At 45.9% G+C, this 12,793-nt stretch overlaps 1 protein-coding gene across 10 annotated transcripts in view; it reads right to left on the reverse strand.

Annotated features, from left to right (window-relative positions):
- The window catches only part of LOC144768102 (tyrosine-protein phosphatase non-receptor type 6-like), a 291,008-nt gene that overhangs the window by 26,587 nt on the left and 251,628 nt on the right, over positions 1 to 12,793 (reverse strand). For all 10 annotated transcript variants that reach the window (XM_078651500.1, XM_078651498.1, XM_078651494.1 and 7 more), the window contains one exon: positions 7,065 to 7,196. In XM_078651500.1, coding sequence (XP_078507626.1) covers positions 7,065 to 7,196 — 132 coding nt within the window. The remainder of the gene's footprint in view (positions 1 to 7,064; positions 7,197 to 12,793) is intronic.

A 12,793-nucleotide genomic window follows, 5' to 3' on the forward strand; every position in this document is an offset into this window, starting at 1 on the left:
CGCCGAGACCAGGGCCTCGAGTGATCCTTGGGCCCGGAAAGCTGGAAGCGAGCATCTCCCCCCGCTAAGCGCAGCCAAGGTGGTGATAGAGGCGGCAACTATATATGCAGCCCGCCGACGCGACAGGCAGAATAGCTCGCACCTGGTGAAGTTCCGGCCTGATCTGAGAAGGCACCTGGAGCCATGACTGAGACGCTGTGCACCGATCTCAGACAGCGAGGACGTGGCCCGGTTGCAATGCACCGCCAAAGGTATTTCACTGCGCAGGCTTGCGTGGTGGTGAAAGACAGACCCTGACAGCCGGCAATACCATAGACTGCCCAGCTGCGAGTGGGAAAGGCAGCGCGACTCCTGTCGAGGGCAGAGACCCGACGCCAGGCATACTGCAGCTCGTTATCGGCGAGGAGTGGACCCAGTCAGAGCACAGCCTTAATTTTAAATGGGAAACAGGCTAGACTACTAATTGGAACAAGTACAGTGGTTTCCCATACCCCGTGAAGCCAGTATTCACCACTACTAGGCAAGAGTAAATAGTCAACACAAACGTACTCGTGGAGGGTGATATCCACACAATCCCCGAGCAGCGGAGGAGGGGTGCAAGCTTGCCCACAATAGAAGCCAATTAATTACAGCAACCTGGTGATGCAGCCCTTATAAGGAACATATTGACATACAGAGTGGACAGTGGTATAACCTGGGTGTAGGAAACCCGAAAAGCCATGTGTGACTGCTCCTCACACTGGCAGGCAGCAGTGAGTACTACCACCGGCAGATCCACCATCACATTAATTCACTGCACACCGGGGGAAAAATGGGAGGGCGAGGATAGCGCGTCACACACCAAACTAAACTGGACAAATACGCCCGCAATAAATCCAATCAGGACCCAATGGATCACACCACAACTCCTGAAGAAGAACGCAATGCAACAGAGGGGAAGGAAGTCATGCTACAAGATATAATGACTACGCTAAATAAACTGCACACATCCTTAGAGTCCAGAATAGACACTGTCACTACAAAACTTACACTAATCCGTGCAGATTTAAATAAACTGAGCATGAGGGTGGCGGGCGTAGAACAAACAACAACGTCTCTCTGTGCTGACACTACCGCTCTCAATGGGCAAATGAAACACCTAGAAACGGAAAACAAAGTTATGGCTGCAAAACTGGACGATTATGAAGGCTGTTCTCGGTGCAATAACGTTTGAATTGTGGGTGTACCAGAAGGAACAGGAGGGCCTATTCGTAGAGGACCTTTTCAAGAACTACTTGCAACCTCTTGGTCTCTCCAATTACTGTTCAGTGGAAAGAGCGCACCGTGTCCTAGGAGGTAGACCTAAGCCAGGTGCGCCCCCCAGGCCCATACTGGCCCGGATTTTTGATTTCGGAGATCGGGACCTCATTCTTTAGACAGCCAGAGTGGCCCCACCGGTATGATACGAACAAAGCACAATCTCCTTCTTCCCTGACTACACAGCCTCAGTAGCAAAACAAAGGCAAAGCTTATTTGCTATAAAGAAATAGCTGCGGAATTGTGAACTCAAATACTCAATGATGTTCCCTGCGAAGTTAAGAGTGGAGGCAGACGGGAAAGTACGGTTCTTTACAACACCGGAGGAGGCACAAGAATGGCTGGAGGGCTGGCGTCAAGTCGCGAACCATGGACGACTAGGGACGGCAAGCCTCAGGTAAGGCACACTCAGAACTGTGAGGGACACTGCACATGAAGGCCCCGACAAAGAGTACTGTACAGATGGAGGCCTACCTCTATTCAGAGGCGAACTGCCTCGGGCACAGCCCGTCGAGATGCAGGACTTACATATGGAACAATACTGAGACGGTCTAACCATTAAACAAAAGGCCTGGAAAACAACGACCAACGGCCAGATGATTGTTGACATCTGATGCTACCCCAGAAACACCTAAAGACACATGCGGGATAGCCGTTATAGGTGAACAATGTAGAGCTGTGGTGTTTTTGACTATACTTCTAGATTGAGGGACAGTTACAAAGATACTATATAACGTAAGAGGATGTCCGGGGAGGGTACTGACGAAGTTTCCCCCCCCTACGAAGATACTGGGAAATGGGTATTTAGACACTCTGCAATGTTGGGGAGGCAGTAGTTCTTAAACCGTCATGCAGGGAGGGGGTTGGGACAAATGTTTAAATTTAACAGTTCTAGTTTAATCTTTCTTTATTCATTGATACGGTTCATGGTACGACTTACGGATACTGAAACGAGACCTATGTCTCGCCACCAGAATCAGGACTCCAATATAGACCAGTCTAATGCCGCACACAGCTACATACCCTAACCAGGCCGCATCCGCACCCACACATTTTCAGCATTTACCACTGATCTCATGGAACGTGAATGGTCTCAGAGATAAATTAAAGAGGGGATTGGTATTACAATATCTTAGGCGTAAGGTGCCTGCGGTAGCTCTGCTACAGACGACCCACCTAGTTGGGACAACTTGTAAAGCCCTCGACAGATGGGGCTTTAAACTGGTAGTCCATTTCAAAGTCACATCAGGATCGCGAGGGATGGAGATCTTAATTAAGAAACAATGCCAACTTATCATCACACATATGCAAACAGAGGAACAGGGTTGGTTTGCGGTCATCACATACCAATGGGAGGGACGCACAATCAACATTGTGATAGTATATATCCCCCCAGCACTTCACTCGCTTGCATTCCCAGCACTTAGTGGGTTTTTACTCCGACTTCCAGAGGGAGAACTAATAATAGGGGGCGACTTTAACGCGACCCTTGATGACACTTTAGACCGAACACCACCCAGGCAACAACATCGAATGCATTCTAATTTGGTGGACTTCCTAGAAACGATAGGCTTAGTCGACATTTGACGTTCACCATTCCCACAAACGCAACAGTATACTTATCACTCCGGCGCACACAACAGCCTCTGGCACCAGCGGACTGTGTGGGGAGATTTGTAGAAATTACATATTTGCCATGGGGCATATTGGATCACTCCCCCCATATCTGTTAAGTATACACAGAACCCATTCGACACAATGTCGTATATTCCCGATATACCCAGGCTACCTCAAAAACCCCAAGATATGCAAGGGACTGACCGCTGCCACAAAACACTATTTAAGGAAAAACGAACCCTCGCTCTGCTCGCAGATCAGTTTGTGGTAGGCATACAAGACTGTTCTTCGTAGACAGGCCATCTCCTTGATCACAGATCACAAAAGAGAAAAAGCAAGAACAGCGTTTATGCTTGAGCAGGAGATAAGCACATTAGAATCACTCCAGTTTCAAGACCCTTCAGACATAAACACACACCTTCAACTAAAAAAACTAGAATATAAGGAATACCTATGGGAGGAGGCAAAACCCTGATTGACTGCCACAATACATACCATATATGACGTAGGGGATAAAGCCGGCAGGCTCCTGGCCTGGCTTGATAAGTAGGAACGAGCAGACCAATGGGTCGAAGAACTACAACTTGCCACTGGAGAAATTGTAACAGACCCCCAAACAATAGCTGACACACTAGCGCTTCACTGTGCAAGGGTATACACCCCAGTGACCACAGTACAGCAGGAAGAAGCGGAGGCATTCCTCTGAGGCATCCAGCTCCCCACACTCACAGAGGAAGAGACGCTATTACTAGAAACTGAACTCTCAACTGAAAAATTAAAAATAGCAATAGGAAACATAGTCAGGAAAAGCCCTAGGACCTAATGGTATCCCCATAGAGCTAAATAAAAGAAGTGCAACCGCAGTCACCCCACACCTATTAAACATGTATAATGCCTGCCTCGAAACTGGAGTTTCTGGAAAACTACTGCCAATCACTCCAGATCAAATGGCGTGGGATAACATCTCAATATAACCTGGGGCGTGATAAAACTGGCCTACATGCGTCATCCAGGATGCAGGCTCATCTGAGGATAGGTCAAAGAAGTGAGCAGCAAAGCGGACATAAAAAGTTAGAAGATCTCCTTCATGTCCACTAGAGGATGTCCAAGCTACTTTTCCCCATCAGCTTGCACTAAATGTGACTGTGGGGCACAGTACTCAGATATTAACTCAAGTACTGCCCACAAACCTCCACATGACACCTGTGAGAAGTTGGCCTGGTATATGATGTTCACTATTCTAGTGAGCACCTTGCACCAGTCCAAACAACCCTTATGGTGATGGTTGTAAAGTCAACCTTATAGACCAGCTATCCTAGTGGTAGCATGGACAAAAGCAGTCTTAGGCTAAACTCAAGAGGGCATGTGAAGCCAGATGTTTTACCATATGCAAACCTTTTAATACCAAATGAAAGGACACCACACAGGTTATATATTCAAAATATATGTATTTAAATAAATCCCCTTAACTCTTTATGAGCACAGGAGCACATGCGTATAACAAATAACGTATTATAACATACAAAAGTTGCACAAATATGGATAGGCCCTGGTGGCCCCTAAAACCATATACTAAAATAGTGGTATAAGAACCACGTCACGAACAATGGTAAGGCCTAGGGCCTTGGGAATCACTGGGGCTACACTGGACTAACAGCAGTTAGGGAACAGGAGGCCCACAGGATGCGGGTGCAGTGTCTAAATGCACACGCGTGCACCCATAGAAGTCAATGGGTGCGTAAAGTTAGAAAGTTGCAGATTTGGAAGTCTTCCGACTGGACTAGAACTTAACCACTAAAAACTAGGACACTAGGGGTGTAAACCTCTACAGGAGCACCACAGTACTCGCGTTACCTCACCCACGGGAAGCGGGTGCATAGGTGTCAAAGTGCGTCGGGTTTCTTCGTGGAGTTCTATGGAGCCTTGGAGAAAAGATGCTGCAGGCGACCAGGAGAGAAGAGTCCGGTTGGATCCAAGGGTGGATTGAAGATGTAGAGTACCTGAAAGCAGAGGGGACAGAGTCTGGGTCACTAGCCAGTGACCAGGAAGGAACCAGGAAGGAACCAGGCGATGTCGGGTTGCGATCAGGTGATGTCATGAAGCTTGTCTCTGCTGCCACGTGAACCAGGAGGTGTCGTCGACAACCAGGTGGTGGACACGGACTGTCCCACAAAGGCTCTCGCTGTCGGCGGTGTCGGTTCTCGGTTCGGAGTCAACATGCCTTGGCAAATGCAACCCACGCAGGAATCGAAGATGGCTTCTGGATCAGACCAGCAAGGTCTGATGGGCTGCTCCTTTTCAGGGGAGCAAGGGCCAGTCTGGAGCAACCAGACCAGCATTGAAAATTCGAAGGTTCGTCATCACAGAGGCCACTAGCCAACGGGCAAGTGACCAGACAGACGCGTCGAGCAGGAAAATGCAAAAGGGCCCCACGCAGCACTCGGTGAGTACGGAGAGGTGATCTTCGGTGCAAAAGCTGCTCGGGGCTGGGGCTTCTCAATCGCCAATGCAAAGCTTCGAGGGTGCCTCAGGATCTGCACAGAAAGCACTTCGCTGGCTTTCCAAGATGGCCGGTCCCACGTCTCACGTCGCCTCCACGGGTCTCAACTTTGCGGTGGCTGTGGATCGGGCTGTTGGATGTCTGGAAGTCCGGTTCTTGTCGGGCTCTGCCGTTCGAGCTCCGGCAGGAGCAACGATAAAGAAAACCGTTGAGCGCTTGATGGTGCCTGCTTGCACAGGGTGGTCACTCCTTGACCACAAGGGAGATTCTTCAGTCTTCTACGTCGAGTAGGATGTCGAAGGGTCCAGAGTTACGTTTCAAAGTTTCAGTCAGGATTATCTAAAGTCTATGGACACAGCTCCTACCTTTATTCCAAATCAAGGGGCTGGATTACCTGCTAGGTCCCTCCTATGGGTGGGACCCAGGAAGGGGGTGGTTACACCCCTTTCCCTTTGTCCAGTTTCGCACCAGAGCTGGGGCTGGAGTGCCCCAGCACCGGTTTGAACTGGGCTATGCATAGGACACCTTGTGTGCCCCAGGCAGTGTCTGGTTTCATTCAGCCCTCCCTGCCCCAATCCACTATCTCCTGTCTGGGGTGGTGCTAGCACCTCCCTGTGACAGGAAACCTATTGTCCAGGCCTCCCCTGCCGGAGTTTCGGTCAACAGCAGGAGGCCAGACTTGTGTCTGTGGCAGCAGCATCCATTTTGTGATGCTGAGGCTCTGGTTAACTTTAACCAGGATTAAGGTTAGTAACATGTCTTCTCCCTCTAGAAGGGTGGAATGCCACCCCCGTCGCCAGAACTGGCGAGGGGGTAGTATTCCAAAGCATATGACACCTTACACGACATGTTTTGATAAAGCCAAACCAAAGATAGCATCTAACCGCGAGGATTATAATGCACTTAAGAGTATATTGTATGGCAATATCCCAGAACAGCTATAAGGACATGGTTCCGAAAGTTGCAGACAGGCTCAGCTCATGCTAGAGCACCATCTCACATAAAACCAAGCACTCTGCCTTCAGGATTGTTAAGGCCTGCCATAGGAGTGACTTATAGGTGTTTATGTGTCCAGATATAAGGTTAGACATAGGTATACTATATCTAAGCAAGGGGTGATTACACGACCTTGCCCCAGCTGAGTGATCAGCCAGTTGTGTCATTTTGGATGGCCAGCCAGGGGTGGCAAAAGATATGCTGCAGCCCCTGGTAGGCCTTGGATGCACCTATGCCCTGGGTACCTATAGTACTGTACAGGGGCTCATAAGGTGACCCAATCCCAATTGGTGATGTACCTAAAGTACATGGTTGTGAATTTAGAGAGAGAACAGCAGGTCTGTGGGTCTGATTAGCAGGCCCACAGCAACATTAAGTCGAAAACCAGTGAAGCAAAAAGTAAAAAAAGGGGGTGACCATAGGATAGCAGACCCTACTCTCCTACAACACCCCAAACTGAAAACAATATTGGAGATGTGGCTTATGTGCAGAATTGTCCTCTGGAACTTTAACAACTAAGATGAGGTCTCCAGAAGAGGACACTATACCCCAGATTATATCTGCAGATCAAAACACAGGATTGTAGATGGTTCTTTCAGCGATTCATACAAGAGACAGGGTGTACTTTCTTTTGTGAGGCAGGAAGCACACTTACGTCATATAGCAGTGACAGCCGAAGAAGTCGGGTCTTGCAGTCGATGGTTGTGTGTTCTTTCACGTTCTCTACAAGATATGGTCCAAACTCTTTAGTAGTGTCCAGGTCTGGCCAGTAAGGGACACACTTGTTCTGAGGAAAAGAAAAGAGGTAGTCATTAGGAGAAAGTTGGAGGGCTAACAATTAAGTAAGAGAGAGTGAGAGTGTGTGTGTGAGAAGAAAGAGAGGGACAGACAAGAGTGAGGAAGTAAGCGATCAGAAGAGGCATAAATAAAGAGAAGTGTGAAATAAAGAAAAAAAGAAAGTGGGAAAGAGATAAATAGATAAATAAGACAAAAGTGGAGAAAGAAGGAATGAAAGAAAATAATTAAAACGTTTTAAAAAGGACAAATGAAAGTAGAAAAAAAGAGGAAGGTACAACTACAAAAACAGCTGGGTGACCCTTCCATAAAGTGGCCTGCTGCCATGAATGTGGGCAGAAAGAATGTAATTCTACCTAAAGTGCCAGGTTGAGTTCTTCACCAGTGGCACTGTGGTGGGTTTGAAAAAGTGTGACAACAAACAGTACAATAACAAATTACTTATGGGAGTACAGCCCTCAATTGAAATATGTATTTACTCTGCCTGGCGCTTGCATCCTGCATTCTATCCTTAGTGGGTGGAGTGTTCTAATAGCATTGTAGCCCTTCTGCCTTGGGCCACATTGAGGGTAAAGACCTTATCCCTCGTTATAGGGCCTTGTCTGACGACTGAGCCTATAACTCAGGAAGAGGGCCTTTAAGAACTGTTTCAGCCTTGGCGATGGGGAAATAGCACTGAAAGGTCTTTTGCCTTACCAAGTATGGAGCCCGTTTAGTGTCTTTGCCACCATGGCTTGCATGGTGTTGGAAGAGGCAGTTAGGTTTCTGGCTGAAGTAACTGTGTTTGGGCCGGTGAGGGAGGAGATAGCTTGGTTTAGAGCTAACAGAAATCAGTGATGCAGGAACAATTTTCAGAGTGGGTATGCTGCCATCAATGTTACATCACTGAAGTCGTAGCCAAATCCAAGCTTCACACCTTGCATAATTTATTAATTTGAGAGTTTTTTATAGCGCTAGCTAGACCCAAAGGTATCAGAGCGATTTACAACAGTAAATGTTCACATCAAAAATAACAAGTCTATACAGAGCATCTGAGTAAGACAGCTTTAAAACAGTAAACGTTCACAACATAGATTACAAGTCTATACAGAGCATCTGCGTATAGTATAGTAGACATTCATTATAGCGCTAGGTAGGTACGTGAGGGAAGTCATAAGAGTCATAGTTGAACAATACAACATCAAGTGGTTACAAAGTCACACAAGTATAACACAAGGACGCATTGAGGAATGGCATTGGGGACAGAACAGGAGACTGAAAGATTGATGTGTCCGTCCTGAAGGAACCGGTCAAAGTCTGAAATGTAGTTTTTTCCACGCTTGTGCTGAAGTAGTTGTTGAGGAGTAGAAATTTGAAGTCCCGTGGACATCGCCTGTTAAGGTATAGCATATGAGCCAGACCTGTCCAGCAGGAGAGTGGTATTGGGTGTGGTATGGAGCCATTGACGCATTTTGAAGAATACTTCCGCAAATCTATTACTTTTACAAACAGCACATTTTATATTGAAATGCTGCCATAATTCGTACAACTGTGCAGTTTTACTGATAATACCACAGTGTGCGCACGATAACAAATATCTATTATTTCTATATCACTAAGCGCCTTGATTTGTTTAAATTCTATTAAAATCATCACACTTCAGAATTACAAAAATTTGAGAATTTCATTTGTGCTTTTCGAACTGCTGATATATTTAGAAATATTTTTACATTTTATTTGAAGGTATTCCCATCCTACACCCCTTCTTTTTACTCTTCCTGAACCCCAGCGAGGTTATCAGATAGTTTGCCTTACAGAATGTTCTAACTTTGAAGTAAGAAGGAAAAGTGAACACCAATCTCCATGTTAAAAGAAAAAGCAGCAATCTGTCAGAAGACATAACCGGACATTTGATCTGTCTTTTTAAAATGAAAAGAAAGTTTTTATTGGCATTTCAATCAGCGTACATTTGACATAAATGAATGTTGAAGGGATTTCGTATAGCATGATTGATCTCTGTCTTTGAACACACCACGAGTGGGTTAAGATAAAAACAAAACTTAAAATCTTCTCTATTTTCATTCACTTTTAAAACTCCCACATGGTTATTTTGGGGATGTGCAGCACCCCCAGTAACCCAAATTCCAGCAGCTATGATGGAAATGTCAATCAAAGGTACGCTATAATGTTGTTCAAGGGCAGTTAGTCCAGCGAGTGAACTGTTCTGTCACAAAGTCTGATCGCTAGGGGATTATCCAATGCATGACTTGGGCTCCAGTGTTAAGCGGGAGGTAACAATTAGGCCTGGGCTGAAAACTATGCCACGCTCGCGGAGTGTGTGTAGTTTGCGCAACTACGCGCTATACGAATTGCACATAGCACAGTGCAAAAACGGGTAGCGTAGCTGGCATTTTTTTGCTCGCTCGCGGACCTCAACTTCAAGTTGGCGACCGCGAGCGAGCAAAACCAACATCCCGGCAAGACTTTTTCCTCGTTCGCGATCGGCAACATCAAGATGCCGATCGCGAGCGTGGAAAATAAACCTCCCGACGAGATTCTCAACACGGGGAAGTCAGGTTTCTCATTGCGAGTGGTCGCGTATGCTCGTGACTGCTCGCGATGAGAAACTACCAGTCCGCGTTGAGAAAGCTGCTGCTAGAGTACAAATCTACTCGAGTGGCAGAAAACGACCGCTCGCACTGTGCATGATGCCGTTTGCAATGATTGCACAGTGCGGACCAACATCCGGCACTGTGCAATCATTGCTAACTGCATTTTCCCTACTGCACTACGCACTTCGCGTAGCGTGTGCAGCGCAAAGTGCACTTAGAGTAGCTACGCGTAGCGCTACTACGCGAACTATGCCCAAGGTTAGTGACAATCACCAAAGCATCTGACCTGAAAATTTACGAACACCTTTCCAGATGTCAAAGTATGTCTGCCGATACGTAGCGCCTCCAAGCGGTCTTCTGGAGCCCGGGATGGACTGTACTGCTGAATACCGACCCCCAGAATATCATGGGACAAGAATATTGAGGACAGAATATCGAGGGACAAATATTGAAAGGTAAGTGCATACAGAGAAGCAGAGATATACTATACCTAGCTCCACTTCTACGTACCTTGAAAATATAGGTACTGCGTAGGTACATATATGTGGACTTAGGTATAATAAATCTACACTTACTTTCCAATCTTTTTAGATAGTTTCTTGTTAAAATTGTGCCTCTTTGATAGTCTGGGATGGATATTTAGGGTTCACACTCTAGTGTTGCACAGGTAGGCTGACCTGTGTTCTGAGGCTCACAAAGGTGCAAGGCGGGGAATCCATGACCGGCAAGCCGGATGGAAGGTTCTCCTTACAGGGTAGTCCCTGGCCAGTCTTCTTGAAAAAATGTGCTTTCATCTTAGCTCAAACCTTATAAGGTGAGTCGATCTGGACCAAGGGTTCCGTTTGGTCTTTGCGAATCATCTCATCCACTCCCTTTACTAAAAACGCAGCAAGTGCCCAGTCTCATTTACTTTGAGGGAAATAGCCAGGCACTTCTAGCTGGGCATTATTAAAGAAGCGTTCCCATTCCGAGGCTGTTACATCCTGTCACCTGGCTGGACATGTGCAGTCTCTTGGTTTTCGGAGCCTCAACTAAAATACTATTTACCTTACCAAGCGCGTTTGTTGGCGTTTGGTGCCCTCTTGTGGCCATTTATAGCGCTGACACAAATCTCGGCATATGGTGAGCCTGTTTGATTAATAAATCGAGGGAAAAAACACACACCTGATTCTCAGATCGATTGTTTATTTCCGCGGGATGTCTGTTCACATGATTTTACGTTAAAGGGCTAAGGGTCTGATTAGGAGCTTCGCGGGCAGGGTACTTTGCCAGAAATGTGCTGTGTAAGCATGGCACAAGTCTTATAAAAAGAAGTGGGGGGACTGACAATATGCAAATGACCTCATGACGTCACGTGATGAACGTGTCACGGTGTCTGAAAATTACATGAATGAGTGAAGGTGTGTGTAGACGTAGGAATCAGTGAGTGCGTATGTAGTAACTAGTATTGGTGTGTCAATGGTTTCAGAAATTATACTCTGTATTTAACACTGGGTGAAACAGAGGTTATATTAAAATGTGAGGAGATGCATTGTATTGTCACATGAATGATATCATCAGTGATGTGGTCATTGATGTCAAATGAGATGTCATCAGTGATGTCATCAGTGATGTCATTTGAGATGTCATCAGTGATGTCATCAGTGATGTCACTGACCATGTCATGAATGATGTAATATGTGACATCATCAGCAGTGGATTGCGGGTGCGCGATATATAGTTAGTGCAACTAACTATATATGGAATTTCAATGGTTTTGTGTGGGTAAAATAAGGTTTTTTAAATGCTAATTCCTAACGATATATGGTCTATAACCTATGGTTTTTTCAGTGAATTTTCAAGGTTTTGTAAATGCTAATTCCTAACTATATATGGTCTATAACCTATGGTTTTTTCAGTGAATTTTCAAGGTTTTGTAAATGCTAATTCCTAACTATATATGGTCTATAACCTATGGTTTTTTCAGTGAATTTCAATGGTTTTTTAATAGCAAATATCATAAGCTGTCGAATGTCAAGTACGTGGTAAGTAAAAACATTTTCGTGTTTATGCACACTGATCTGCTTTGAATGCTGCCCCCCCCCCTCATTTCTATTAGGAGTACTCTCTCTTTGCAGATAGTGAAAGGTAGTTAACGCAGGCCTTTGCCCCCGTTGTAATACGTCGTGCCTGCTTCTCTCTCCATTTGATTGATTGTTATCCAAGCATTTACTGTTTTAGAATTGGTTCTCTTTGGTTCATTCTCTATTTACAAACAAACACAGAGTCGCAATACTCTGTTTAGTCTTTGCAGATAACGAAAAATCGTGTAAAAAAACAAAAGGAATCAAGCAAAATCAGCAGGCCACTAATGGGATCTCTTTTTGACCTCGCTAAAATAGAAACATTAAGATCAACCCCTCATGACAAATACGAAACTAGTGAGATGAACTGAACTCCACACCATGATGGCTGCAATACAGCTCGGCTCCGCCACCCACCCCGCCCAAAATAACGATAAAGAGCGGCTGCCATGATTGCTCGCGGAATGGCCACGACGGAGCTACGAAATGGTGGTGCTCTCATGCTAACGCCAGCTTCAGTCTGAAACATCCAGAAACACTGTAGACTACCAATTCGATCAGTTCCAGTAGCGCCCCAATGTAACCCGGTAGAGAAGAACTAGCCCTCCCCTCTTTGACTGATGGTTCTTGTTGCCTGTCCCTTCTGTTGTCATTTAACAGAACTATTTAGCCTGCTGAAAGGGGTTGTGTTCCGACCGCTGGTTGGTGGAGACATTTTGACTATATTCTGGACCTGCGTTGTCGCGTAATGCGTCATATGACGCGCCGCGTTAGCGCATCCGGAAGTCATCCGGGCGAGACGCGCAGCGCGTAACGTAAGCATAACAGGTCATGTGACTTGTTAACAAAACTTTTCATTGGTTCATTTTACTTTTCTTATTCTAATGATGAAAGGCTTGGTCATATGACCTAAAAATTACGCTTTTTATTACTTC

Source organism: Lissotriton helveticus, chromosome 7 (assembly GCF_964261635.1).
Source record: "Lissotriton helveticus chromosome 7, aLisHel1.1, whole genome shotgun sequence".
Lineage (NCBI taxonomy): Eukaryota > Metazoa > Chordata > Amphibia > Caudata > Salamandridae > Lissotriton > Lissotriton helveticus.